Raw genomic sequence first — 26748 nt, forward strand, 5'->3', positions numbered from 1 at the left:
AAGCATTCCTCTTCTCCTTTCTTCCAATGAAGAAAGAAAGAGAAGAACGCTTCGAAGCATTTGTAGCGTCAAGTGGACCGCAGCCTATATCATTCCTAATGATCCTAATATCATCATTCCTTCAGCAGCTGAGACACAGTTCGTAATGATAGACTTCGGACTGGCCCGAGTGGATTCCACGCTGGAGGACAAGGCCGTCGATCTGTACGTTCTCGAGCGATCGCTGCTCAGCGCGCATTCCGAGGTGCCGACGTTGTTCTCCCGTATCTTTCATCACTATCAACAGCATTATCAGAACAAGAACCAATGCGAGCAAGTGCTCGCTAGGTACAAGCAGGTACAAGAGCGTGGACGTAAGCGCTTGATGGTAGGCTAAAGCAGCGGAAGCGAAGATTATTCTGTCCTGAAGAAGATACGAAGCGTACAAATGTATTTTTTATAGCATTACGAGACGCCGAGTTTTGTATGTATGATTAAATGAAAATTGTAAATAGATACACACGTGACCGAGAACGAAATATGTGTAAGTTTGATCGCCATTCGAGTGGTTAGAATTAAGATACGTAAAACTTGAGAAGGTAAGAAGGTCTTCTTTATACAGATAAATCATATTTGTATGTAACAATATCATGTAACAGTATACGAGAAGTCAAGTATACAACGATATATCTATTGCGAGGGAATGACTATTGCATACGTATAATAAATTTGGCAGCAGCGATGAATCCGCGTGGAAAAGCTATTGCTCTTTATCCATGGTGTTGTCTTACAAATCAGTCAAAATGCAATCCCGAATATATGATGATCCAGGTCACCTGTTAACAAATAACAAAGTACAGTATGAAAGGGCGAGAGAGAGAGAAAGGAAATAAAGATCCATTGAGAGAAACATTGATTCTGCTGCGCTCACCAGAAAACCAGCGAACGAGGTCATGAATCCCTCTTTCGTCAACTCCCACATACCACCGTACTCTTCCTCATCGATTTGTTGGAAACTGCTAAAGTATAAATATGTAATTCCCGCATTGACTACTACAAATCTGAAACACAAACGTGGTGAGGACACGCATGAGTAACATCTACGATATTTACAAGCTGATTGTTAAAAGGCGATGATAAGGAACCCAACTGGAGTCTCTACTTACAACAACAGAGCTATAAAACCTTTTAGTGGTATAAGGCCCCATCCTATACCGACGATAATACCAATTGCCTGTCTTGCCCAGTATATCACGTCGAGAAATTCCTCCTGCGACAAAGGAAGAGGAAAAAATGTAGAGGCGTCAGGTCGGGGAGATTATTCCCTGTATCCCCTTATCGGGCACGGGTCACCGCGGCGCGCGAGGGTTATGTTTACCTTGTCCGGCCACTCGGAGTTGGCGGTGATCGCACGTGTCCACACGCTAACCTCGCACTTGGCCCCGTTCCCGTTCCTCTCCGTCCTCGTGCGCGACATTCTCGGAAGGCTCGCGATCTCAACTACGTGAATCACGATCTCGAACTACGCCGATTTACACGAGCATCGTCGCGTCAGCGCGCGGGGAGAGCCTGGCCTGCTACAACGTGTATCCGGCTATCCCGGGGCGAGGGTATTCCGCACTCCTCCACCTGCTCCCAGTGCTCCCAGCTCCCACCGACCCCACACCCCACCTTTCTTGTCGCCTCCAATTAGTAACGAGTGGTGAGACCACTGAGACCACGGCGAGCGAGTGCGCGCGAGAAAGATAGAAAAAGAGAGTACTCTGATTTCATTGTTCAACAAAAAGTATTTTTTCGAGCATAAGAACGAGGGTAATTATTTTTTTTTTGTAATTTTTTTTGATTGCTGAATGTGATCCCGTTTATCAAATTGTTATTATTAATAACATTAGCAAGCAATAATAAATAGCATGAAGCAATTAAAAAAGCATATAAAGCAATTAATATTATAGCGTAAATACCGTAAAAGGATGTTCCTATTTGTAAATTTCTTAATAAAATATTATTAATTATTTATTAGTACTGTGATTGTTGTTATTTAAAAATAATTTAATAAATAACTAATATCGTTCTTATTAACTAATTAAATTAATTTTTAAAATAATTTATTAATATATAATTATTTCTTAATACTACGATTGTTATTTAAAAATGATTACATTAATAAATAATTAATATCATTCTTATTAATAAATTTGTTAATAGGAGCATTCTTTTGTGCTATATATTAGTCGCTTTCGGCCACATCACGAACTATCCATTTTATTGTTATTATTATCTACTACATAATTCTTATTTTAAATACGTGATACCTTTGTCCTATATTTATTACTACAATTTATTACTATAATAAATAACTGCTGTAATCTTTGTACCAGCTACATGTGCGTTTTGGATCTGGAAAGAAGACAGATTCTATAAGCGAGTGGGAAATGAAAGTCACTCGAGTCTCTATACATGTGTGGTTACGAGTCTTTATTTTATTCATTATTAACGGATTATGTGTCGCGCTTCTATCAAGCTGTCCGGCAAAATAGATTGCAAATGTTAACATCGCTGGGGGATCGCTCGATTCCCGTTCGAGCGGGCGCAATGACGTCGAAGATATTAATATTCACAATATATTTCGTCTCGCATATATCTTTACCTCATTTCTTTCTCGCGCTCGTATGTATATATATAGAAGATGTATGTATAATGTCGTGTAATGCATACGGGGGGAATGTGTGTGTATCGGGGGAAGATTTAAATACGATATATCACACGCTACATTACACACGTCACGCACACGCACCTGCATCACTTTCCTTCGCTCCCTTTATACATCCATATGTGTGTGTCCCTCCATAAATATGTATTATATACACACATATACACCGAATGAGATTAACGCGACCCCGGTTCTAGTAAGTAACGCCATGGAATGAGAGATTACTGGCTGAATCCTCGATTATGTACAGTATCGTGGAATCGTACCAAATTTAAGTGTACGCGATTACAAACGACGACGACGACGACGCGGCGGACGACAGCCGGTGGCAAGGGTGGAACGAGTTTCTCCTCTAATCGTACAAAAGACGTGCTGTATAATCGCTGTATAACAAGACGTTTTGGCACAGTGGTCGGCAGAGTCGTTTCACGACGCGACGACGCTCGATTTCTCTCTCTCTCTCTCTCTCTCTCGCGGTCGACATGTAAGACGGTGCGTGTACGCCGCATACAAAAGTCGCTCGTAACGCGGAAAAAGATGCGTTATAGTGTGTAAGTTTTTAGTCGAATACACGAGACTGCGTTTAAAAATATCCCACCCCCTAGGGGGGCAAGTCCGATAAACCTGGCCGACAACGCGTGCCTAAAAGTAAATATCGCAAAGACGACCTTACGAGTGGAGTGTCTATCCCTCGGATCGATTAAGTATTAATACGAGACTTTCTTACGTTTATTCTAGTAGACCATGCAAATTCGAGGGCGCGAGTCCCCCCTCGCGGAATCCGCCAAGTGTTAAGTTTAAAAAGAGGTACGCTTTAGGACCGATGTTTTCTCTTTCCTTTTAAAGGTGTCTTATATAGATCCGCAATTATATATCTACGATCTCACGCGCGTCTCGCGCGTGTAGGTTGAACAATTCGCATCTTTCTTACGCGCCTTTTATCGGTCTTACAACCTAAATACGTCCTGCACGCTCATACATACGCACGCACGCGCGCGCGCGCCACACACACACGCGTACAATAATTTTTATTAACACGATACCTTAATACTCGTTCGCTTAACGTTAGGGAGAAAACGCTCTCCATTGTTAATGGATATAATATCATGATAAGATGCAACGATCACATGTCCTATGTATCCATCGTATAAGGGATCAATATCAATGTTACGTGATGATGGTTAAGCGGTAAAAAAATTCACAAGAGACGTTTCGATCCTTTTCCCGCGTTACTTCGCTTCGATCGACAAGAATCGTGGGATTCTCCCCCACGGGCCTTATTATTATACATAAGTCTTTTTTTTTTACATATATATGTACACGCGTTTGTCGCTATATAAAAGGGCAAGTACGTCTTCGATACGATTATATAATTCCGTACTGATCTAATGCCTATAAAGAACGTTTTCATTACAAAAAAAGATTCATTCGAATCTGAAAAATTCGCAGCGCAAGGTACCTCGATAAATAATCTTGTATTGTTAGTCCTATTCAATTGAACGACGAGATATATCTAGAATTCTACATCCTCTGTCTACAACGTTAAAAACGCGCCCATTGGTTGGCGCGTACGAATTTCCCGTGATAAATTTTACGTTCACAATGATTGTTAACGCTTCATTCGATTACAATTTCAATTTCCGCAGTAAAACAATTTCAGAAAAGTATCACGTTGCTAGAAGTTGAGATTCAATTTAGAATATCTCCGTAAAATAGTGGATACCAACTTGTGCGGCAAAATGAATTCAATCTATCTGTTGTAAAGATAAGTTCTCGTTTTACGCGCGATCAACTCCATCGTCCGATAAAGAAACTATTAGCTGCACATAAATATAAGTAATAAATATAATAAAAGCTGCCATTTTTAGAATTTATCAAGCGGAAGGATTCATCTGCTAGCACACTTATCTATAGACAGTAAAACGTATTATCGTGTGACAGGAACTTCAACTAAACTGAATCTCATTTCTACAAATTAATCACAGATTAAAGACATATCGCATTTGACGAAACATATTATAACGGACGTTATCTTTGTTGCAACTTGTTACACGATCTTGGAAGACACTCGCAATGTGTTATCCTATTTCAGTTTCCGCTACCCTTAACGTCTTATCAAAAGTGAAGACGCCTATCTGGCTACGAAATGTGTCTTGTCTATTCTAGACATTCTCGCTGTTGAAATGCGTAGACAAACAATATATAATGTATGTATGTACATAATAAAACGAATCCTCAAAGAGTAAAACACTCTCGTTTAATATCTTCACGTGGCATCGTAATATATCGCTCGCTAAGAATCCGACGGAATGGGACTTAATCTCACTGGAAGTGTCAAGTATCTTAATAAAAAAAAAAAAAAGATCGAAACGTACGGTTAAAATTAATTGGTCTTCGTACATGAAATGTATTGGTAAAGCGTATACGGACAATACGGATGAGTACGACTAACAATAAGTCGAAATTTACGGTCGCGTGTAAATACGCGGCGTCATATAAAACTAGTATGAGATTCTCTAATGCCACTTTAACAGCAGAACACAGTACTTGAGTTGCTGTAAAAACCTTCAGTACCCTGTCTCTAATGTTAAAACCGGTCGAGACGTATATATATGTATATATGTATATTTATATACACGATAAAAGACTTTCTATGGCACGAAGACGAAAAGTACTGTTGCAATCTCGCGTGCCAGATTATCCCGGCATCAGCATACGGAAGAAAGTGCTCCTTACGGCGCAACGCTGACCATCCGTCCGTGCGCGACGTCAAACGTCGACCACGTCGTTGTTGTTGTAATTGAAGTTTGAATCGCGCAGGAATGAAGTGCGACGAAGCTTAAAGCTGAGGCGACTCTCCTCAACCATTTTCGGCACTTCCGTTGCCTGCGAAGCAACACAATACAATATAGCTCTTATATAAAATTCTAACGAAACGTTAGCCGCATAATCGTAATTATTTAGCTCACATTATGTGGGACGAATTAACTAGAAAATAATATTACACGATATTAATAAAGCCATACGCATGTAAAGAGTTTACGTCAATGTTGGGCAACAATGATCCATTACTTTTGTGATTACTTTGGCGATTAATTAATAACAAGATTGCATTCTGCCCAACTTGGAGCTATGGTACAGTAGTAACACGAGCGGTTATCAGCAAAAACACGTATTTCAACTGTGACAAAAGGACTTCACAAGAAAAAAGTAAATAAAATATACCTTGGCATCTGCTCGGTCGACAGAACGTTGGAGTAGCGACCGCCATGCTGCAGGTGTGGCATGCTCTAAAATAATAGGTAACGGGCGTGGCTTGTACATTAAAGGACATATACATGCGTGTTTTTTTTTAGTGCTATATTAAGGAGCGTAAGGATGCGCGCATCGACGACGCCTAGGATCGAGAAATGTGTGTACGGCGAGTCAACTAAGAAATTAACCATGCGACACAGAGAAGCGAGAATATACCAGGACGAACGGTACATACCGTTCTCCTTCCTGTCCGTCTTGCTCTTGTTCAGGCTCGCCGCCAATTCCCTCACCGATCTCTTCTCCACGCTCGTGTTGCTCAACGAGCTCGCGGTGCTGCTCGCCGATAACGTCGGCGGCAAGGAAGCCGGCCCGCTGACACCGCTGTCGGTCGACTCGTCGAGCGCGTCACCGGAATCGGGCGTGTTGCCGGCCGAGGTGTTCGGACTAGAGCCGTCGCTCAACAGACTAAATTCTCCTGGAAAATTAAGTAAAGTCAGGTTTTTCATTCACCATAAGTTTCCCGTTATCTTTTTTCCTTATTAAATTAGCTTTCTTATGGAGTTTTGCATATTAAATGTTTTCTCGAGATTCTCTATGAACAATTGTGTCACATCTTTCGTCAAAGAGCTAATTCTGAATGTGTCTTACCGGATTTTCGATCAGTAGCCATGCTCCACGGTCGCGGTTTAGGCGCCGTCGCCGGTGGGGTGGGCTTATTTTTCATAAGCGAGCCGTTGCTCTTCCCGTCGCTCGTAGACCCGCTACTCTTCAACGGTTTCAATACAGGAGACTTGGCCGAGTCGGATGTGCCCTTGGTGCCACTGCTGTTACTGTTTATCGGACTTCTCAGATCGTGACCGGTCGACCGTAGCTTGACGGACGAGGAAGACTTATCCGCGTCGGTTGTGGACTTCTTCACGGCACTCTTACGATTCTCCTGGTCCTTCTCCGACGTGCTCGCTCCGAAGGTGTCGTCGATGTCGTGCGAGCCGCGCGGGCTCATGCTGGACACGTTTGTCAGCGTGCTGCGCTTAGAATCATCGCTCGCGTCGTTCCCGGCGGGGCTGCTACAAGTCTCCTTCGCGAAAGCCTCGCCTTTCGATCTCTCGTGGGCCTGAGCACTGTCCGTGGTGTTTCTTCGGGCGAGCGGTGACGCGGTAAGCGGAGAATCACCTTGTGATCTTCTACCGACGAGGGGGGAAAATTTTTCCAAGTTGTCGCTGGATCGCGAGCGTGGAGCGGGCTCTAAAAGCGTCTTTAACATCGGCGAATTGCAGTTGTGCTTCTTTTCCATGTCGGGTGGAATGCTCTTGTGGCTCGTCAGCGATAGATTAGGACTGCCATCCGTTGGGAAGGTATGTAGAGAGCTGTAAATTACAATAGGTAATGTAAAAAAAAAGGTAAAAAAAAGGTTTTAGTCACATACATTGACAAATAATAGAAAAAAAACTGAAGAGAGGAAAAGTGTACTCCGCCAAAAATTGAATATTTTGTGTGAAAATACAAAAAGTAGAATATTATATTTACCTGTCGTCGCTCGTAGGCGATATCAAAGGCGTGGTAGGTGTAGTAGGTCGGAAAAACACGTCAAGACCCTCACCCAGAGCGAGACCGTCGATCGGTTGATCAGGTCTCAACATCGGTCTCGTAGGCGCTCGCGTTTTCGTTCTGCGCGGTCTAGACTTGACCAGATGCTGCAACTGCTGACCCACGGTGTTGGGCAATTCCGAGACGGAATCTAACGACTCGGTCAATGAGTGCTCGGTTTCTGAGATAGCTGCAAAAAACACCAATCATATTTTGCAATCTGACGAATTTACGATAGAGTAATGAATACGAACCTTCCGCTTGATTCTTCGGCAATGACGGCAAGAGATCCGGTATATCATCAGCGGATAAGCCTTCTACCGAATCCACCACGGACTTGGGCCTCAATTTCCTTCCGTGCAGACTTTTACGCTTGTTCGACAGATGTGGCGTCGCCTAAATAAAAAAATGTCAAATTAACGCAAAATCGAATATTCGTATACGATGATCATTCATATCATAATTCGTGGAATATTTTATATACAACTGTTTGCATTTCCATACATACATATTTGCAATACCTACCAGATTAAGATAATCCAATTTCTATGTAAGCGTGTAAATGAAAATAATGTATATTTTAGCTGCAAGCAAATTCAGGAGGAAATATTTATATATGGTAAAACGTATGCGCTTTATACGTTTAAATAACTGTCCAATTGTTCGAACATTAAGATGTTAAAGGATTCGAAATTCTTACCATCGGTGATTGATCGCTGACGCACTGACCAATGGAATCTGCCAGCGAGCATGTCTCCGGCGGACAATCTTCTTCGGACGCGAGGCTGGCTCTGCCAGGAGCTAAACTCATGGAGACACCGCTCGCGCTAGTCACGCCTATCACGCTTCCGCTGCTCATCGAGCCGGCGCTAGGTCGTAAAACATCTGGTGTGCTGCTTCGTGTTCGGCTATCATCGCCAATCTGGAAGTATTTTGTTACATTAGTCCGTATCATTATAAGAGTATCGAAGTATCGTTAACACGGAAAGATCGATTTTAAACATGTTTCCAAAAATAATAATAATTTACTCGTTTAGAGATTCATATCTATTTGTCAAGTTTCAAATTTTATTCAGGGTGTAAGCTATAAGTTTTTGTGAGTTGATAAATTATATTAATATCAATGGAAAACATTATTCAAATTTAAGAACTAATTTCTCTGTTTAAAATTAGATTTCCGAGCTGATCTTTTGCATTAATATTAATTGTGGATAGTTTTTTTTTTAGGATCGACGATATATGATATATTCTATGATATTAAGATTTTTTTTAAACTTACCAAAGTTTTATAACTTCTTGATAAAGACTCGATTACCTCGTCTGTGATTCTGTCAGATATATGCGCCGCAACTGCTAAATTGAGTTCACTGAAAAAGGGAGAAAAGAATTAAAATTATTATGAAAACAAATCGTGATACGTTTATATCGAGATTATTCTAAAATTCTTACTTGACTCTATTAACAATATCTGCGCCAGCTTGTTCGGTAACAGTGGTGTGTATGAATTCGTTATTGATTTGATTTTTCTCCTTGCAGGTATTACGAAGATCGTCTTGCACCGCGATCGGTTCACTCTCATCGCCCCTGATCACCGTTTGCGAAAGTATAGTAGGACATTGCTCATTCGCGCATTTTATCATCGCGTCCAAAGAATCCTGCATCAATCGTAAATTTCTCACATTATACATAGTCGTATCGCTCAGGAAAATAATGACTACTCCAGACTTGCGATTTAAACCAGTAGGAAAGCAACTGTAAAAATCCATTAGACGCACACATACCTGCAGATATACCGTTATAACTTTGTGAAGTTCGTTCGCCATATCGTGCAGCTTTAACTCGATTGGATTATTCTCGTCACGTCTTTGAAGCACTTCGTGTAATCTTGGCAGTAGCTGCAAAAGACGTAACATGAATACTTCAACGTCTTCAATCGAGGCTGATCCTCAATTGAAATTTCCATTAGTCGCACCTGTTTAGAATTATCCGCGTCTTGTATAAGCCCGGTCGCATAATTGATATCGTTATTAGCGTCGCAGCTCTCCGCCGCGAGGGCCTTGATGGTGTCCTGGGTTTGTACGACGAGTCTGTCGACCATTTGCTGCGTGGAGCTCAACAGAAATCCCTGTTGCAACCTGAATGCCTGCCCGTGGCTGTATTTGCACGGCGTGACGTTTCTCTGCAGCAGATCTTGTATCTTCTTGGCTAACTGCTCCGTTTTCTCCGCGGAGGTTTTCATACAAGGTTGCAGATCGTAAATCGGGAACGGCATATGCCGTACGCTACAGTTTCTGCAAGAGTAAAATTATTTTGTGAATCTATCGCATTTCCCTTTTATTTCCGAGCTACGTGTACACACGCGTGCATACTTCTCTAGAGCGTGAACGATGTCCGCGTAGCCTTGTAACGTGATGTTGTTCTTGTCGTATATAATAGTCCGTAAATGATTATTGATCTGCAACGCCTTCGCCAGCAGTCTCGCGCCGGGATCACCTATCTGATTACCGCTAATGTCCAGGGTGTGGAGACACGTGTTGCTGCCAAGAGCGTTGATCAGGTTGTAGAGGTCGCCCTTTAATCGTGAGTCAGGTAGATGCAACGCCTGAAGGACGCAGTCGTCCTCCTGAAGCATTTGTACCAGGGCGTCCATCACGACGGCTATGTGCTTGCTCTTCATACTGGCGGTATTACGTCCCATGTATAGCTGCTTTATCGATTTGTTCTTGCCCACCGCCGTCACAACTTGCGCCAAATCGACGTCCATGTCTGCGAACAAAAACATCGATTCCATATCTATTCTGCTTGAGACAGATTTAAGGAAACTGACTGAAATACTTTTACACAACTCGATCCCTCCTTTCGATCTCGGATAAATAATATTGCCTCAAACTGTACGTACTGCTGTCCGATATATCCAACGACGCTATACACCGAACTCCGTGAATGCACGATTCCAGAACATGCGCGCCCATGGAACCCAGATTGTTTCCGCTCATGTCAAGCTCTAGGCCAACTGTACTTTCGTTGCACGCCAGACCGAGTAGCAGGTGTTTCAATGCCTCCAATGGTAATTTGCACGAAGATATATTTAAGTACTTCAACGAGAGAGTCGCCGTGAAAAATTGCTTAAAACTCGGAGGTATTTCTTTGGTCTTCTTGCTCGAAAAAGAATTCCGGGCAACGTTCAGATGGACTAGATTAGTTGCACAACCCCGTAATAATGCTCCGAATAACTAAATCAAATCGTAAAAAACAATGTTAAGTGTATCGGTCGAGTGGCCGATTGCAGAAGTTACTATTCAAAGATAGAATTAGCTACTTACACATTCTAAAGTCGTATCTGTACCGCTAAGATCTAGGTGTGTTAAACTATTAGGTTGCGCCAAGAAATTGCACAAATTCTGCAATCATTAAATAGACAAATTAGGATTTTAATCGCGATTGAAAGGTCTCTTGCAACTTATCGCCGAGATCAGTCTGCAATTCCATTACGAACTTACATTGACATCGTCTTTCAAGGTGTTCTCCGAAAGATTCAGATATCGCAAACTAGTCGGCATGCTTCTGTTCAAGCTTAATGCATGCGCTATTTGGCTTATACCTTTCCCGGTCAATCCACAGTGGGCCAAATTCAACTTTTGTAAACCTTTAGGCAACTTGCCGATAGGACCGCTGAGATGAGTACCACCTTAAAAATATGTCACAAACTTAGAAAGGTGCATAAATAATAAAAATAATGGAAGCGTTTGCTTGCAGCGATCAATACTATTTTATATATTAATGCGACGCTTATGTCAATCAAATGTAGAACATTACATTATTCAAAATAAAAAAAGAAACTAAAGGGATAAATACTGAAAGTTTCTCTAAAAAATATATAAAATAAAAGTGCATATATTTAGAGAAAAAAAAGTATATATATATATATATTAGTATAATTACTAGGAATAATTAAGATACATGGTTATTGGCACACCTTGCATTAACTTGGCTATTATCCCACACAAGCTAGAGGCTCCTACAAAAAATATAAAAAAAAATCTATTCAGGACACTTTTGACATTTATGGTTAACAGTTGGAAAATGGAGATTGCTTTAACGGGTTGTAGTGCAGATGAAGATTTCAAATACGAAAGGGACACTGAATAAATCATTGAAATAAATTAATATACCTTTGTCCTCGATCATATTGTGCGACAGATCTATCGTTTGCAGCATCGTGTTAGCGTTAGAAATCAGGGCTAACGACAGCTTGTGAGCAAAATCCCTTTAAAACCAAGTACGTTATAAGTATGCGTTAAATACTTTCTCTGTGTTTCAAAGCTAATTGCTGATAAGCCATTACCACTTAATCCCGAGATTGTCCAAATAAAGCTCCTGAATGGACAAGGATCTTCGCATAACGTGCAACAGTCTCTCTAGGGGCTCGTGATTCAGCTTGAGATGGGACGCTCTTAATTTCGTGAACCAAGTGTTATACTCCAAGGCCGAGATAATTGGCACCAAGTCCTTCTGATCCAAATGATCAAAGTCTCTCAAATTCAGCTCCCTGGTGTCGTGCGAAAGGTATATTGTATCGACGTCCTGAAATTCGTATATCTCTGAATAAGATTTTTGTGGCGGACAATTTCATGCATTGTTAGAGCAAGTTTCGGAAAGGATGCCATTAATCTCACCCAGGCCACTTCCTCCCTGTACGGTACACCGTGCAAGTCACACATGCAAGCATACTGAGTGGAGAAGCCGCCGCAGGGCCCAGTGTGTCTTGTGGCTTCTGTGCTCCTAGCTAACTCGCTCCCTCGTATACTCTGCAGTCTGCTAGCTGGTATTACCTCTATTTTTCGTATAATGTAACTGAAAATAACAATTCGAAATACGCGATCAAGGCTGCGGTCCACTTGACGCTATAAATGCTTCGAAGGATTCCTCTTCTCTTTTCTTTCAATGAAGAAAGAAGGAGAAGAAGAACGCTCCAAAGTATTTGTATCGTCAAGTGGACCGCAGCCCAAGTCGGATCTTACGAATGAGAACAGTTCTGAGTTACAAAACAAAAGCGGAACGTACTTTAACGGTACAGTAGGAAAGATATTTCGAATCGCCGTGTGTAAGGCCTCTATCATAGCGTCCACCTCCGTGGTATCCCCGCCGACGCTGTTCGTAGTAAAATTGTAGTATCGCTCTCCGACGGTCAAACATAGCTGATTTGCCCTCCTCGACTCTATGGCCGTTATTTCTAGGTAGTGAAAATGGCAGTCGATCTACGAGCGGAATAAAATTTAAATGCCGTATAACAAACAAGACGAGGGAGTTTGGTGATTGCGGACGAACTGAACTTACTCTTGTGGGTACTTTGGCCGATAAGAGAAAGAGGCGACATGGCGAAAACACCTTGAAGGGAGAACAAGAAAGAATCAATTAAGCTTTTTAACGCAAACAGTGACGAGGGAGAGAAACAAGGAAAGAGAGAGAGGCGGAGAAAGCGATTACTCACGAGAACACGATTCTCCTGTTTATCCTGCTTCGTTTCCAACTTCACCACATTCTTCAGCAGTATCTTCACATGCTTGCCAAGTAGCGCTTTCACCGATTCTGCAAGTAATGAATCATTCACATAACCGTACTCTTAACGCACAAGCTAACGGGACGCCGGACGGAAAGTGGCACGAAGATTCTACTGGCCGGTCGTGCCTTTTTACTGCGTGAAGGAACGACGGGCTGATTAATCACGAGAAATCTCACGCGAAACGACGCGGGACGCGTCGAGAGGCGGGCGAGATCGGCGCTCGGCCGACGACGGGCGAGCGATCGCGCGCGGATGACAGCTCGACGAGCGGACGTAAACACCAGGCGACGTAGTAGTGAGAGAACGAACCGTTTAAATCCTTCGTGAGCTGCGACCGGGTTGACATTTTGCTAGCTGAAGTCTTCCATTGAAGTTCGCCGTCCCATCTAAGGTGCCGTCGTCTCTCTCTCTCTCTTTTTTTGTTTCCCTCCTTCTCTCCTTCTCTCCCGGTTGCTTATTCTCGCTCCTCACCGATCTAGGAGTGCACCGTCGGGACAAAGGGCGATGTCACGAGAAGACGAGCAGGCAGCACAGTAGCGGCCATGTTGGCACCTGTCCGCGATTGGCCTGCGACGACGGTCACCGATGATCGGCGATGATCGGCGACGATGGCCGCGAGCTCCGGAGCGCCGGCGACCCTACCGACGATCGCCACCGGCTTGCGGAGCCGGTACGTTACGCCCTCTCCTCGGGACGGGAAACACTCCGCAGCGGCGAAAACGGAGCAACCTCTATAGCTAGAAAGTGTCTGGAGTCTGGACTCTGGGACCGACACGTGGATAATCCAACAATTCAGAAGGAAATACACGTATGTATCGTGAATCGTCTGCAAAATTGTAAACTATAAGTGAACTGTGATCATTTTAAGCTGTGGATGAAAGAACTGCGTTAAATATATGTCCACGTTACGCTCCGTGACGAATGATTCCAAAGACAGTCGATAATGTCAGAGCTCTCCGATTGTCAAAAACATTATTTTGTCAACTTGTGACGTGACTTGCAGAAAGAGATAATTAATAGCTCAGCTTGCCGATTTTTGCACGATTAATTGTTCGCATTTAATTTAGTTTTATTATCAATCTGTTATTATGTGAGAAGAGGTCGATAGCCAAAACAAGGATATTAATTTAATTTAATCAAATAAAATAGTTTGTTAACAACAATATATTAATGGCAATTGAACGTTTCAACTGTACTTAGTCTTATTCTTCAGCAACAATAATTTAATCCTATTGTTAGTAAACCAGAACCTTTAAACCAATATATCCTTGCTTTGCTTGTATTTTGACAGTTGACCTTACATACATAGCTTAGCTTATAACGATTTCTCTATTTATCTATTATTTAACTTCTCAGGGGTTACATTGTCATTCAGCTTACTTGCAAATGTGACGAAGATCATTATTCTGTTTATTTTACATGTTGCAGAGTCCATCGTCTACACTCCGTACTCGAAGAAGACTTCGTAACTATGACTATTTTAAAGGCGCTGATCGCTGGAGGGCAAGCGTGTCTCAGAAGATCTTACGCTACAGGTTCGAAGTACATTGAAACGACACGGGACAATGATACAGGTAAGAATGCTGCAGTTTTGATCAACTTCTATCATACAGCCGTTTCTCTCGAATTTCATTTCACTCGATGATTGAACAGGGATCGAGATTATATCTATGGCAAGAAAACCTGTCAACAGTTTGAACACAGAGCTGTTAAGTGAATTGAACGCAGCTTTAGTAGAGGCTCAAAACAGCCGCAGTAAAGGTGTCATATTGACGTCGTCCTTGCCAACCGTATTCTCGGCGGGACTGGACATCATGGAGATGTGTACGACTGATAAACAGAAACTCACTGATTTCTGGCAAATGTTACAAGACACTTGGTTGACTATTTACGGCCTGACTATACCGATCGCTACTGCTATCAATGTACAGAGCCTTTCAAGTGTTACTGTATACGTCTAGCATGTCTCTGCTCAATATTTAATGGGATGCTTCTTTCTGCACAGGGCGCCAGTCCTGCCGGAGGTTGTCTGTTAGCAATCTCTTCGGAATACAGAGTTATGGTTGAAGGTAAACATACCATAGGATTGAACGAAACGCAATTGGGTATTGTCGCTCCAAAATGGTTCAGAGATTCGTATATCTCGGTGATAGGCTATCGACAAGCCGAGATAGCACTTTTAAGGTACGTAAGATATTTAATAAATATGTACGTAATGTGTTTAATAAATACGCGACAAGATCTTATATCATATAACTGTTGCATTTCAGAGGATCTCTATTTAAACCTGAGAAAGCGTTGGAGCTCGGACTCGTGGATGAGCTGGCTAAAGATAAAACGGAAGCGATTGAAAAGTGCAAAAATTATATATTATTTTACAATAATATACCAGGTAAGAATACCGTACTATTATATACATTTTGCATTGATGCACTAATCACATATCGTTATCGATAAAGGTTTGGGCAGGGCTGTAACCAAGTTGGAGTTACGAAACGACGTGATTCAGTGGCTGAAAAACAATAAGGACGCTGACACCAACCAATTCGTGAGCTATACACAATCACCGAAAGTACAAGCTGGTCTCAAACTTTATGTTGAACATTTGAAGCAGAAGCAGAAGCAATAGATATCTCGATAAGAGACTATATTCCGTTTTATACTTATACATCAAAAGTTTGTATATTTTATATATATATATATATTATCTTTTATATCACAATATATATTTTCATACTATGTGTTAACAAATGTGACACTCACTTCACTCTATTTCCTGAATTTTATTCCGTACCGTGAAAAAAGGCAAGAAAACGTTATAACAGATTAATCATTAATTTTCCAATATACCGTCATCGCCTAGGTCAATGTCCTCCAAATCTAACTGTTGTGGCAAGCTTAACGAATTAAGTTGTTGCTGTTGAAATTCAAAAAAATGCGATATTTCCAATATTTGCTGACGATTCCTTGTATTCTCATCCCTGTTGAATACAAGGGATGACAATAATTAACATTTTTCTATGAATTTTTCTGTTTATGACAACTTTCCTATAAAATTTCTCTATTAAAATGATAGTTACTTACGTGATTAACTGATCGATGTAGTCTTTGAGCCAATTGTCGAGTCGATTTATCATGCGCTTCTTTCGATCGTCTATCACCTGTAGATTATGCTTGTCAATTATCATTGCTATTTATTTTAACAATTTCAAACTTTTATTGTTTACCCGTAAGTGTATATCGTGCGAAGCGGCAAGAGTGGTGGCCAAAGTATCCTTGTCGCAGCACAGATCCTTAAGATGTGATGGTATGTGTGCCTCGTCCTCAAAACCGCTTAGATAACGTGAAACTAACTCGTTTATAACATTGTTATATTTAATCTCCGCGTTTCGTAACAGGGAAAATTGTCCTCGCGCGGTTTCTAGGAACGACTCGACCATGTCTGTCATATTAATCCTGAACACCTCGTTTATATCCTTTTTTTGACAAAGAACAAAGTCGCTCTTCCAAATCCGATTTATTTTACGTTTATTTTTTATAAATCATTAATGTCATACGCGTACCTCCATTTGATCATGCAATATCATTTCTTTAGACATTAATTGATTTCGCGCCTTGGACAATAAATCATCGAATTCATTGAATAATTCCCTTGCTTTCGCGGCCGCGTTCTCGGCCTCTTCTTCCTGCTTTTCTACCAAAGCTTCTATCACATTTTTTATATTCGCAAATATCTTTGTCCTTTTCTCGAGTACGTCATCCACGATTCTTATACGGTAAAGCAAAGAAGGAAGTTACATATTAAATGATACAGCCGTTACACATAATAATAATAGAAATAGATTGCGATGGTCAAAATAAGTAATCACAGTTTTAAAAGTATAGACTCTTATTTGATATAAATTGTTATTTCTTTTACCTTCTCGCTTCATTTTGCGTATTTTCCTTGCCTTCGTTAACAGCAGCTTCAAGCAATCTTATGTCCTCTGTTCTCTTATCGTTCTCTCGTAAACCCAGCTCGTATAATTCGTGGCATATTGCAATGAACGACGTTTTGTACTCCTCGAATGCGCTCTGCGTATTTTCGTTTATCGTGGACAACGTTTTGCCTGCTGCTCGCGTCGATGCATTTTAAATAAATTGTATGTATAGACAGCAGGAAGAAACGAGATATAAATCTACCTTCATCGGGAGAGAACATTTGTTGAAACAGGTAATCTCCATCAAGGTGCTCCACGTACGACGCAGACAGCAATGCGATCTTGTCTTCGAATTCTCGTTGCAGCGCCAATTCCGTTCGCATCTTTGCCTCGTTTTCTTCGAGATTGCTGATTACACGACTACGGAAATGAAACGTCATAATTATTCATTTACAATGCAAAATATTTGAAGGATTTTTCTTCGCTTTACTATGTTTAAATTTAATCACTAATGTTTATCGATAGCGGATTGACGCTGACTCTCGGATATCATTCTGTATTGATAATAAATTAACTGAGGCACAAATGCAAACAGATAGTCCAAGTATCCGTCCGTCTCCGTGCAAGGATTGTCGCACATGTTCAAACTTTTGAGCGACTTGAAGCCACGTAGATATACAACCTGCATAAATAAAACTTTATGAATGAGTTTATAAAAGTGATTATTTATAATAATTCAAATTATACATTTAAGATTATCTTAAAATTACGATCTTGAGATGCCAGAGTTATCACATTGACCGAATGGGATCTTCAAAAAAATTATTTAAGATCAGATTACTTGAGACGATTTTAAATACAAGATTGAATTATGAATACCAAAAAAGCGCAAGAAGAAGATGCGAGACATTTAATCATATTTACGTGATTCCAGTCGTCGATCCTATTTTTACCGATGTTTAAAATGGTCAACTTCCTCAAGTTGTTTATACCCTGAACGATCGAGATCTCGTTGCTGTGCAGAAGCAGAATCTCCAGTTGACGTAAATTGTTCAAGTTTTCCATAATCTTAATACGATTAAACGAGAGGTCCAGTTCTCTCAGGTGACAGAGCTCATCCAGGTTCTCGATTCTCTCGATAACATTGTGAGACAGCGACAGTTTGACCAAGTTTTTCAACAGCCAGAGGTGATCGATGTTTAAGATCTCTGCGACGTGATATATGGAGAAAAATTAGAATATTAAAATCAAATTATCGAGTAACTATAGCGATGTGCGGGCAATACATAATAAATAGATATCGATGTTCTCGGTCATCTTACATCTAATTCTTGCGAGTTTTATTTCACCTTTGTGCTCTTGAACTACACATCGATTACTATTCAGTCTTGAAACATAGTCTTATGTCATAAAGTGGAAATGCAATTTTATATTATTAAATTGATATTTAATACAGTATTTATAATTAAATTTTCTACTTAAGATTGTTTTATATAATATGTATGTGTCTCTCATTAAGTGGTCCCGAGACTTTACTACGAGATGATCGTGTAATATACTTCGAGACTATACTTGACCCTCCAAAGCCACACCTCTTTTTTTAATATGCCCCGGCCACACTGGGGTGGCCGCCACTCCATGTGGCCTCAAAGGGTTAAGACAATTTTAAATATAAAATCGGACTATGAATATCGCAATTTAATTTGTTACTGAAATCGGCTTGTCGATATATTATTCTCAACATTATTTATAGCGATACGTGCGCACGGCTGCTGCCTACTGAGGAACTCGATGCGAATCTCTTGCAATTTATCCAGCTCGATTCCGTCTTGAAGAAACAGGCGGCCGCCTTCTTTCTTCGGTCCCTGCTCGATCGCCAGAGAAAGGAGCAAGCTGCGCGTTATCACGCCAGGCTCCGTGGCTTCGCGCAACGCGCTGACCGTATCCACCCTGTGCATCCCGTTTCACACCTCGATTTCAAGCTCGCAAACAGCCTAACTTCGCAGCCTAACTCCGAATCCAGAATTCGTTTGAGATTCTTCCTCTTCTTTAACAAATCGGCTGGTTCCAGGCAATCTCACCGTCGACATCTTCCATTAGAAATTGTTTGCGTTGCCCGCGCAACGGTAATGAGGCGGGCTGAGTTTTTCGCACGTGTTTAAAGGATGGTTCACCAGTAGTGGTTCTCAGGTGTCCTTATATTTTTGGGTACATCTAAAACAAATTGTCGTCGGTGTATTGAAAACGAGTTCAATAAAATTCGCAACTTCATCGGGTGTTTGTAAAAGGGTGAAAAAATCACTTTAAAAAAATGGGCGAAATATTATTTCACTTTTATTTCCTACTGTTTTGTATTGTTAGAAATAAAATAATAAGCTTTGTAATTGTCTTAAGTTTCGACTTAAGTATGACTTTAACGTAAAAACGATGCATTTTTAGATATACGTTTATGTGAACTGATTTAATTGTTTATTTTGACGAGTAGAATACCCTTGAAGGAGCGGCCCACAATCATACCCAGTATTGCGCATAATTACAGCGCCTGGCTCTTATTGCCTCTTTCATTATTATCATTTGATGAAAATGTGAGCATCGTTTATCTGACAATGAGCGGTCCGCATAAATAAAACCACTTCGTCGCCGTTGCCGTTCCACTCAAACTGTGCTGTGCGTGGATTTGGCGCGAGATATTACCGTGTCTCTTAAAAGTAATTTTTTGATGGTCTAAATTCTAAATTACCATACAGACAGACATGATGTGTATATAATTTAACCGGTTTCCAAAAAATCGGTAACGAAAAATCTTCCATAAAAATTATCAATAAAAAAAATTTAGCTTCATATCTCAAAATTTTCGCAAATTGAGCAATCACGTACATTTTTTAAACAAAAATCGGAAACCCTTTCATTATTAGCAATTTTTCTAATTCTATTACATTTTTCAGTTCTTTTTCTACCTCTATTTCATATATGTATAATTCTTTAAGATTCGGTCAATTAATTCCCGAAAAATTGGAACAATTTCAGTACCGGCTTCCAAAAAATCGGTAACAAAAAATTATACACTTTATAGCACACCCCGGAAAATTCTACCCCTGTTTCATATACAACTTTTTAAATTTAGTTCATTAACGGTTCATTAACGAATGAGTAGTTCGCGGTAAGACAAATAGACAGACAGACAGACGTCAGGTACTTATAACACTGGTCAACAATGGTTTTGTTGCCCTTGATGTAAGAGTGGTTTCGAATACTTTTATGCCGACAATTCACGAAACTATGGATGGTTTTAGAATATTGGCTCTGGTTTTTTTTTAATGAGCTGAAGATCCGAGTTCAAATCCGACCGAAAATTGTCGGTTTTTATTTGATCGCCACCTCTCGGAAGGGTTAATGGCAACCCGCCGAGAGTGTATCTCTAAATTCTCTAAGAAACCAGAAGGGAGGCCTCGGATTTTATACAGGCCGAACTTTAGAAGGCCATGGCTTGATCTTGAGCTATACAGTGCCGAAAAAGAAGAAAAATTTGATAAATTATATATACATTAAATTATATACACACACAATTCTATTGTGATTTCGCGCAAATTCTAAGTCGCTTAAGTTCCCATCTACAACAGGTGTTTTAAGCCCTAAACCTTAAGAAATTGACCAATCACAGTCAATTATTCTTCTCAAATTCAACTTTTCTTGATTGAACAATTTCTTAAGGCTTAGGGCTTAAAACACCTATTGTAGACGGACACTAGGACGAACTTCAAACCATAATAAAGCATAAAAACCTGGCGTAAGTAATAAACAAAAAAAGAACAAAGTAAGTTATTCAAACATTTTTTATGTTGTAGATATTTAATAAATAAAATTTATGAAATATTCATCACTCTTATTGTGATGTGTTTGCGTAGCCTATTAGAAAATTATAGCTTTATCTAAATGGTATATCTGTCGATTATATTTTGCTAAAAAGGTTTTTAATTAATGACAGTAACGTTTATTATATTGCTTATTTTTTATTTGAACAATATGTAACATCAGTATTCTGTACATAGTTGACACTATCAATATCTATTAACTCTTATAAGCCCTCTGTGTGTAATTATTTCGATTAAATTCCTCTTATTAAATGCGTAAAATATGTACATTCATTAAATAATTAAACTTTATTTAGAGATTAAAATCTTTTTGATTTTTTGACAACTTTTTAATTGTTATTATTTATTTTGTTGCTTTTATTGTTGAAAAATGGGAAACGCAAATCGGTATCTATGAGATTTTCTTCGATCCATTTGTCTGCCTTCGCATTTATTTCCGCAGTAAATATATTTTTCCAATTGGTGCCTCCTTTTCTCACGAAACTTTCCTCGGCGATGATCCCACAAGCTTTCAACTCAGAATAGTTGACCATCGGATTGTTCCGGAAATTTTTAATGTCCAGATAATCGACAACCTTGCTAACTTCTTCGTCAGTGTATGTCTTATTCAGAAATTTCGCTACTTTCTTAATTGCTTTCGGAAAATCCTAGAAAACGTTTAACTCAATTTTCTTTACATTCTCATATAAAAGTCAAAAAGCAAGCAACAGGGTGTTAATTATTTAACAAAAAAAGTTATTATTTAATTAATATATATGAGTTCAGTTTGAAATTTAAATATTTGAAGTAAAAAGATGAATTATAATCATATTATTTTCATTATTTAAAATATGTTACAGTATATCATAAAACATTTTTTTAACATTGTATGCACTAAATGGTTAAGATAAGAAAGAATAAAAAAAGAAAAACAGAAGAGTTTATTTCATACAACGTATCACTTTTAAAAATTAAAATAAAGAGATTATTTCATAAAATATTATATTGAATATGTGTTAAAAATGTATATTTGGTACATTGAGAACAAAAATAAAATACTTACGTGTGTCATCTCCTCGTAAAACATGAACAAGAGATTTTTGTTATTTCTCAAGGCCCAGGCCTCTTTTAAATGTGCCCAATATGGACTCCAGGGAGCTTGAAGAACAAATTGTAAAGAACAAATTATATTAAGAATTTTTACCTTCTTTCCCCCCCCTCTCCTAAAGAAATAAATATAAAGCAAATGCATTTTTTGGTCAAAAATATAAACAGATATACAAAATGCCTCAGAAGGAGAGATCAATGATTTTTTTTAGAAGTCATAATATATAGGTCATTCTAAAAAAAAGATTTACTCAGACATGCGTCATTCCGAATAGTTTGCAAGATGAAGCTATTCGAATTTGGAGACTAATACTTTTTTCCTTTCTTTTAATTGTACGTAATTTTGTTCATAAGATTATAATAAAATTTGACGAAAGGAAAGTAGATACATAATGTGTTTTACTCATTTGTATATTAGTTGCTGTATAAATTGGTCAGAACGTTGTTAAGAGGCAACAAGTTCTAACTGCATAAATCAGGAGTCATCGTTGAAATTAATGTTCTAGCGCAAGAATATAATTTTGAATTTTTTTTCTTAAGTTTTTTATTTTAAAGTCTTTTCTTTGTTAAATTTACTAGAATTTTAGTGTTCAAATTTTTGCTATATTGTGCGTGAATTCGGCATTTTAAATTTTCAACTTCATATTCATATTCAACTATTTCTAAAACCTCTATTATATTAATTTTCGTTTAAATTAAAAAAAAAAAAATTTATTTGTGATTTTAACATTGATTCTGCTATAAATTTTTTTATCTCTTGCTTCATATTTATATATTAACTCCTTAAGAATGCTTATTATGTATAACAAATCAATCGCCTAGACAAGACTTACAGGAAAAGTTTCGGCATCCGTAGAAGTGTTAATAATACAAATATCTATGATAAGACACAGAGAGAAATGAAAAACACTTATTGCTTCCTCTAAACATTTTTTACTTACTCAAACTATTTTGAAAGTAATTCCAAAAGGTGGCAAAATCTCCGATATATCCTTGAGTCTTTATGGCACAATTAAGATGATACCAAGAGATTGCAACGTCTTTCGGATTGCGAGCAACGTAGACGACCTTTCGAAAAAAACGTCGCAAAGTCATAAAGACATTTATTATACTAATAAATTCCTCAATTTTCTACATTCAGTTATTACCTTGCAACCAACATCTAAAAGTCCAGGAAGCATGCTGAAAGGAAAGTGGCTCTTTATGAATCTAGGCGACGGCATTTTGGCAATAACTTCGTAACCGGGCTTGGCTATCTCCAGACATAGCTCTTGCTTCGCAATGTTCTCCTTATTCATTGACAAAAATTCACGAGTAACTTCCGGATGATTAAACATACTAAATTCAAGAAATGGAAACCTCTCTGTAAGTAGACGCTTTCTTGCCAAGTCAAAGTTCAAATTGTTAGCCAACAGCCAGATAAGCTCCGACGTCACAGTAGTTCCTAAAAATAACAAAAGTAGCAACAATTTCTTTTATCGCGTTTCAAAAAAGGCAATTTATCTTTTCGCTCATTAGAACGATTCAAAATGAAATTCTAAAAGATTGAAATAAATAGAATACATTAGCGTAGATTTAATTAAAAAACATTTAAAAATAATTTTTAAAAAGTTGAAGAATTAATTAAATGATTTTGAAGAAAATTAGGATAAAACGTTTGAAAAATAGTTAGAACGTTAATTAAAAGACGCCTAAAAAGTTAGGACGTTAAATAAAAAATAAGCCCGATTAAATTTGAATATCTTCGTAATGTTTTTCTGTAATTTAAATCTTCATGTTTTATCGTTCGCGTCTATAGAATATTAATTTTCACGCTAGAAATATCTACGTGTCAAGAAATCACTATTGGCAATCAATATACTGACCTGATCTGGGATGTGACAAAATCCACGTATCATCCGGCCTGGCTTCGAAATTATAGAAGCCGGCACCCTGTTCAACATATCTAAACGGGAAAAAGTATTTCTTTGGACCAACGAGCACAAAGCCAGTCCTCTCGCCCTTAAACAGCTTCAGCATCTCCCTCGTCTTCTCTTCCGGCAGACGCTCGTATTTCGGAGGTTCTCGGGCCATCTTCGTCACTCATTCCTTTCCCAATTGATCGTCGATCGTTCAAAACTCGACAGTTAGCTGATTGTTATGATTTGCAGTCGCGATCAGTTATAAGAAACGGAGAGCCTCGATGATCACCAGCTTGACACGCGCGAGCAAATCTCCGAATGAGAACTTCGCGCGTGAATTGATGCGGTGTGGGGGACTTTCCTCTTCCACCGGCGGCTTCTCCAAATTCTCAATGGCTTCTCATTATTTCACGGTCACTTGATGTTTCTCAGTTTGGTAGTAGATTATTTGCTCAGATATTAATCGCAACAAATTATCTACGTTTACATTAAACTCGTGTTTTGTCCGTAGAGTTTGTTGATAATCTGATAGTAGATTGTCGACAGAAATCGAGCAGAATCTGTAATTTCGTAGACATTTAAATGGAATACATTATTTAAATATATTTAAAATAATTTATTTATATAAAATAATTTATTTATATTTAAATAATGTATTCATATATGATTACAAGAATTTAGGTCAATCGGTCATAACTTTCTTCATAACTTTCTCCATAACTTTCTCCAAATTACCGTATTTTCTTCTTCCTTCCTAAAAAACGTAACGATTCTAGGTAGAACATGATAAAACTCATAATGACGTTATCACGACTTTATTCATCGCTTAAAAATCACTTTAACGTCACTTTGACCTCATCATAACGGTTTTGCTTGGGATCTTGCTAATCTCAATCAAGAGGCGTTTAGAAGAAAATCAATTCTTATATTTCACATTTCTTAAATTTAATAAATTGTTTAAGATGTCGGAAGTATATTTCAAGAATATTAGATAGAAATAATGTAAAATAATAATTACGGAAATTTTTGAAGGGCGCTTTGCACCACTGTCGTACGACCGATTGACTATCTCACAGATGTTCTAAACGAAGATACGCTCCTCAGCGTCAAAGAACACGGGTTTCTTAACAAAACTTAATTCTCTTAGTGAGACCTATCTCCCCCTAAAGTACGTCCCATAGATCCCATTATACCCTCTGTATATAATAACTATTATAGAGATCGGATTTTTATGTAACTGCATATTTTTTTAGCACTGAACGCATATTCAGTGATTATTCACTGATATCAGTGTAAATGTAAATATAAATGTAAAGTATGCCATTTCAGTGACTTTTTACTGATTTAGATTTAGAGAGTGCGCATTACATGACTTAGTCGAGTTTTTCTTTCCGTATACGTTTCTACGAATTATTTCTTTCTAATTATTTTTTATTATCAACTTCTGCAGAGGTTCAACATATACAGAAAGAAAAACTTGACTCAGTCATGTAATGCGCACTCTCTAAATCCAAATCAGTGAAAAGTCACTGAAATGGCATACTTTACATTTACATTTATATTTAGGGGAGACCGGGACACCATGAGCCACGGGGTACCATGGATCATTGACTGTTTAAGGTAATCCAGAATGTTTAGGTTGATTCAACTAGTATCATGTGACAGTTATTTCGTTGCCCATACTTCGTATCTATAGGTGGCAGTCATCAAAGTCCGTAGTCTTGAAACGCACGTGACACAAATGGTTTTCGTGATGCGTAAATAACTTTTTAACCATTTAGAAACGTTTCAATAGTGTTTTTGTAGTAAAATATACACGTACTTAAAAGTAGGTGTAACTTTCTAGCATCTTTTGTTATTTTACTGCACTACAGATAATCATGTATTAATAATTTTTTTGATTACGCGCGTTTCACCGTTTTCTATATTAAGTGTATTCGGGGCACCATGGGTCACACACGCCACCAAGGTTGATGATAAATAAATAGGTTGATGATATATGTTATGTTTGATTCAAGAAAACATGTCAAAAAAGTTAGTTTTTCTAATTTAAAAAAAATTACGTAACGTTACTCACGTATGAGTGATAATTTATTATAGATTTTTTCCATTTTTAAATATATTTCCATTAAATTTGTAGGCTATTTTTAATATAATTTGTAGAATTTTGAATCTTCTATTCAAAGTTTTATGCTGTTTTTGATATATTAAAAAAAACGTCTAGTTATATATAAATGTGAGATACATATAAGACCCCGAAATATAGGATGGCAGTTTTACAGTTTTGTTTTATAAGAATTGTTATTAGATTTGTTTTATTCATTTATCAATTTTAGTCATAATTTTTAATAAAATTCTTAAGCTACTATACAGAACGTTCAAAATTAAAACATTAGATTTTTAAAAATTTTATTTCTTAGAACTTGGAACATTTTTTCATCTAAGAGCTAAAAAATTCCATATTGTATAATAGTAATTAACGGACTTTATAAGTTATTTTTTTAGGGTAGAGATCAATATAAATAAGAGATCACATGCTGTAATAAAAATTATTCTGTGTGTTTTGTATTAATTATTTTGCCTTGGAGAAAAAATTATACAAATTTTATATTCTGCAACAGCTTATTTACATTACCAATTTTTGTAAAAAGTTTTGTACTTCTAATGTATACATATATATGTGTGTATGTATTATTAAATATACTTAAGACAAAGTAAAGTAACAATAAGAAATATGAAATTATAGGTAGAATATGTTTGTAGCCTACAAAAAAATACAAATGTTTTTGTATTTATGTACAGTAAATATTTTAAATTCTTATACTAATACTTCTATTTATAATAGCGATTTATAATATAATTATTATAACAAACA

At 38.3% G+C, this 26748-nt stretch overlaps 6 protein-coding genes across 9 annotated transcripts in view; 2 read left to right on the forward strand and 4 right to left on the reverse strand.

Moving 5' to 3' along the window:
* Positions 1 to 816, forward strand: part of LOC112463424 (EKC/KEOPS complex subunit Tp53rk) — a 1933-nt gene extending 1117 nt beyond the window's left edge. For 2 of the 3 annotated variants that reach the window (XM_025029849.1, XM_025029843.1), the window contains exon 3: positions 129 to 816. In XM_025029849.1, coding sequence (XP_024885617.1) covers positions 129 to 376 — 248 coding nt within the window. In that variant the 3' untranslated portion in view covers positions 377 to 816. Of the gene's footprint in view, positions 1 to 125 lie in introns of all 3 variants that reach the window. The other variant, XM_025029837.1, reaches the window with a different exon arrangement.
* LOC112463444 (uncharacterized protein C20orf24 homolog) lies at positions 571 to 1644 on the reverse strand. Its single transcript, XM_025029860.1, has 4 exons — positions 1358 to 1644; positions 1146 to 1249; positions 911 to 1040; positions 571 to 815 (listed from the first exon to the last, which is right to left on the reverse strand). Exons 1-4 carry the CDS (start codon positions 1454 to 1456, stop codon positions 774 to 776), a joined length of 375 nt encoding a protein of 124 aa, XP_024885628.1. The 5' UTR covers positions 1457 to 1644; the 3' UTR covers positions 571 to 773.
* A 789-nt stretch (positions 1645 to 2433) lies between these two features.
* Positions 2434 to 13674, reverse strand: LOC112463267 (F-actin-uncapping protein LRRC16A). The gene is given in 23 exon segments (XM_025029556.1): positions 2434 to 5575; positions 5915 to 5979; positions 6180 to 6419; positions 6593 to 7311; positions 7472 to 7721; positions 7786 to 7927; positions 8232 to 8453; positions 8811 to 8898; positions 8981 to 9186; positions 9313 to 9426; positions 9504 to 9822; positions 9901 to 10297; positions 10431 to 10764; positions 10855 to 10932; positions 11032 to 11219; positions 11508 to 11549; positions 11704 to 11798; positions 11877 to 12148; positions 12151 to 12385; positions 12596 to 12789; positions 12869 to 12919; positions 13023 to 13120; positions 13404 to 13674. Coding segments are annotated over 23 exon segments (4503 nt in total). The 5' UTR covers positions 13441 to 13674; the 3' UTR covers positions 2434 to 5458.
* A 124-nt stretch (positions 13675 to 13798) lies between these two features.
* On the forward strand, positions 13799 to 15833 carry LOC112463272 (enoyl-CoA delta isomerase 1, mitochondrial-like). Of its 2 annotated transcripts, none has more exons than XM_025029570.1 (6): positions 13799 to 13902; positions 14523 to 14668; positions 14748 to 15019; positions 15100 to 15278; positions 15365 to 15486; positions 15554 to 15833. In XM_025029570.1, the coding sequence occupies exons 2-6, from the start codon at positions 14566 to 14568 to the stop codon at positions 15721 to 15723; spliced, it is 846 nt and encodes a 281-aa protein (XP_024885338.1). In that variant the 5' UTR covers positions 13799 to 13902; positions 14523 to 14565; the 3' UTR covers positions 15724 to 15833. The 2 variants fall into 2 exon arrangements, with proteins under 2 accessions (XP_024885338.1, XP_024885348.1); XM_025029580.1 differs by lacking the exon at positions 13799 to 13902 and adding an exon at positions 14042 to 14144.
* Positions 15834 to 15922: 89 nt separating this feature from the next.
* On the reverse strand, positions 15923 to 18972 carry LOC112463283 (dynein regulatory complex subunit 3-like). The gene is made up of 9 exons (XM_025029592.1): positions 18795 to 18972; positions 17939 to 18222; positions 17524 to 17696; positions 17277 to 17434; positions 17014 to 17206; positions 16658 to 16862; positions 16322 to 16570; positions 16179 to 16255; positions 15923 to 16075 (listed from the first exon to the last, which is right to left on the reverse strand). The coding sequence occupies exons 1-9, from the start codon at positions 18970 to 18972 to the stop codon at positions 15928 to 15930; spliced, it is 1665 nt and encodes a 554-aa protein (XP_024885360.1). The 3' UTR covers positions 15923 to 15927.
* A 2020-nt stretch (positions 18973 to 20992) lies between these two features.
* LOC112463337 (estrogen sulfotransferase) lies at positions 20993 to 24222 on the reverse strand. Its single transcript, XM_025029697.1, has 5 exons — positions 23838 to 24222; positions 23121 to 23416; positions 22914 to 23040; positions 21929 to 22023; positions 20993 to 21533 (listed from the first exon to the last, which is right to left on the reverse strand). The coding sequence occupies exons 1-5, from the start codon at positions 24043 to 24045 to the stop codon at positions 21216 to 21218; spliced, it is 1044 nt and encodes a 347-aa protein (XP_024885465.1). The 5' UTR covers positions 24046 to 24222; the 3' UTR covers positions 20993 to 21215.
* Between the last annotated feature and the right edge of the window lie 2526 nt (positions 24223 to 26748).

This window comes from Temnothorax curvispinosus, unplaced genomic scaffold (assembly GCF_003070985.1).
Source record: "Temnothorax curvispinosus isolate PA1 unplaced genomic scaffold, ASM307098v1 QBEX01001427.1, whole genome shotgun sequence".
In the NCBI taxonomy this organism is placed as follows: domain Eukaryota; kingdom Metazoa; phylum Arthropoda; class Insecta; order Hymenoptera; family Formicidae; genus Temnothorax; species Temnothorax curvispinosus.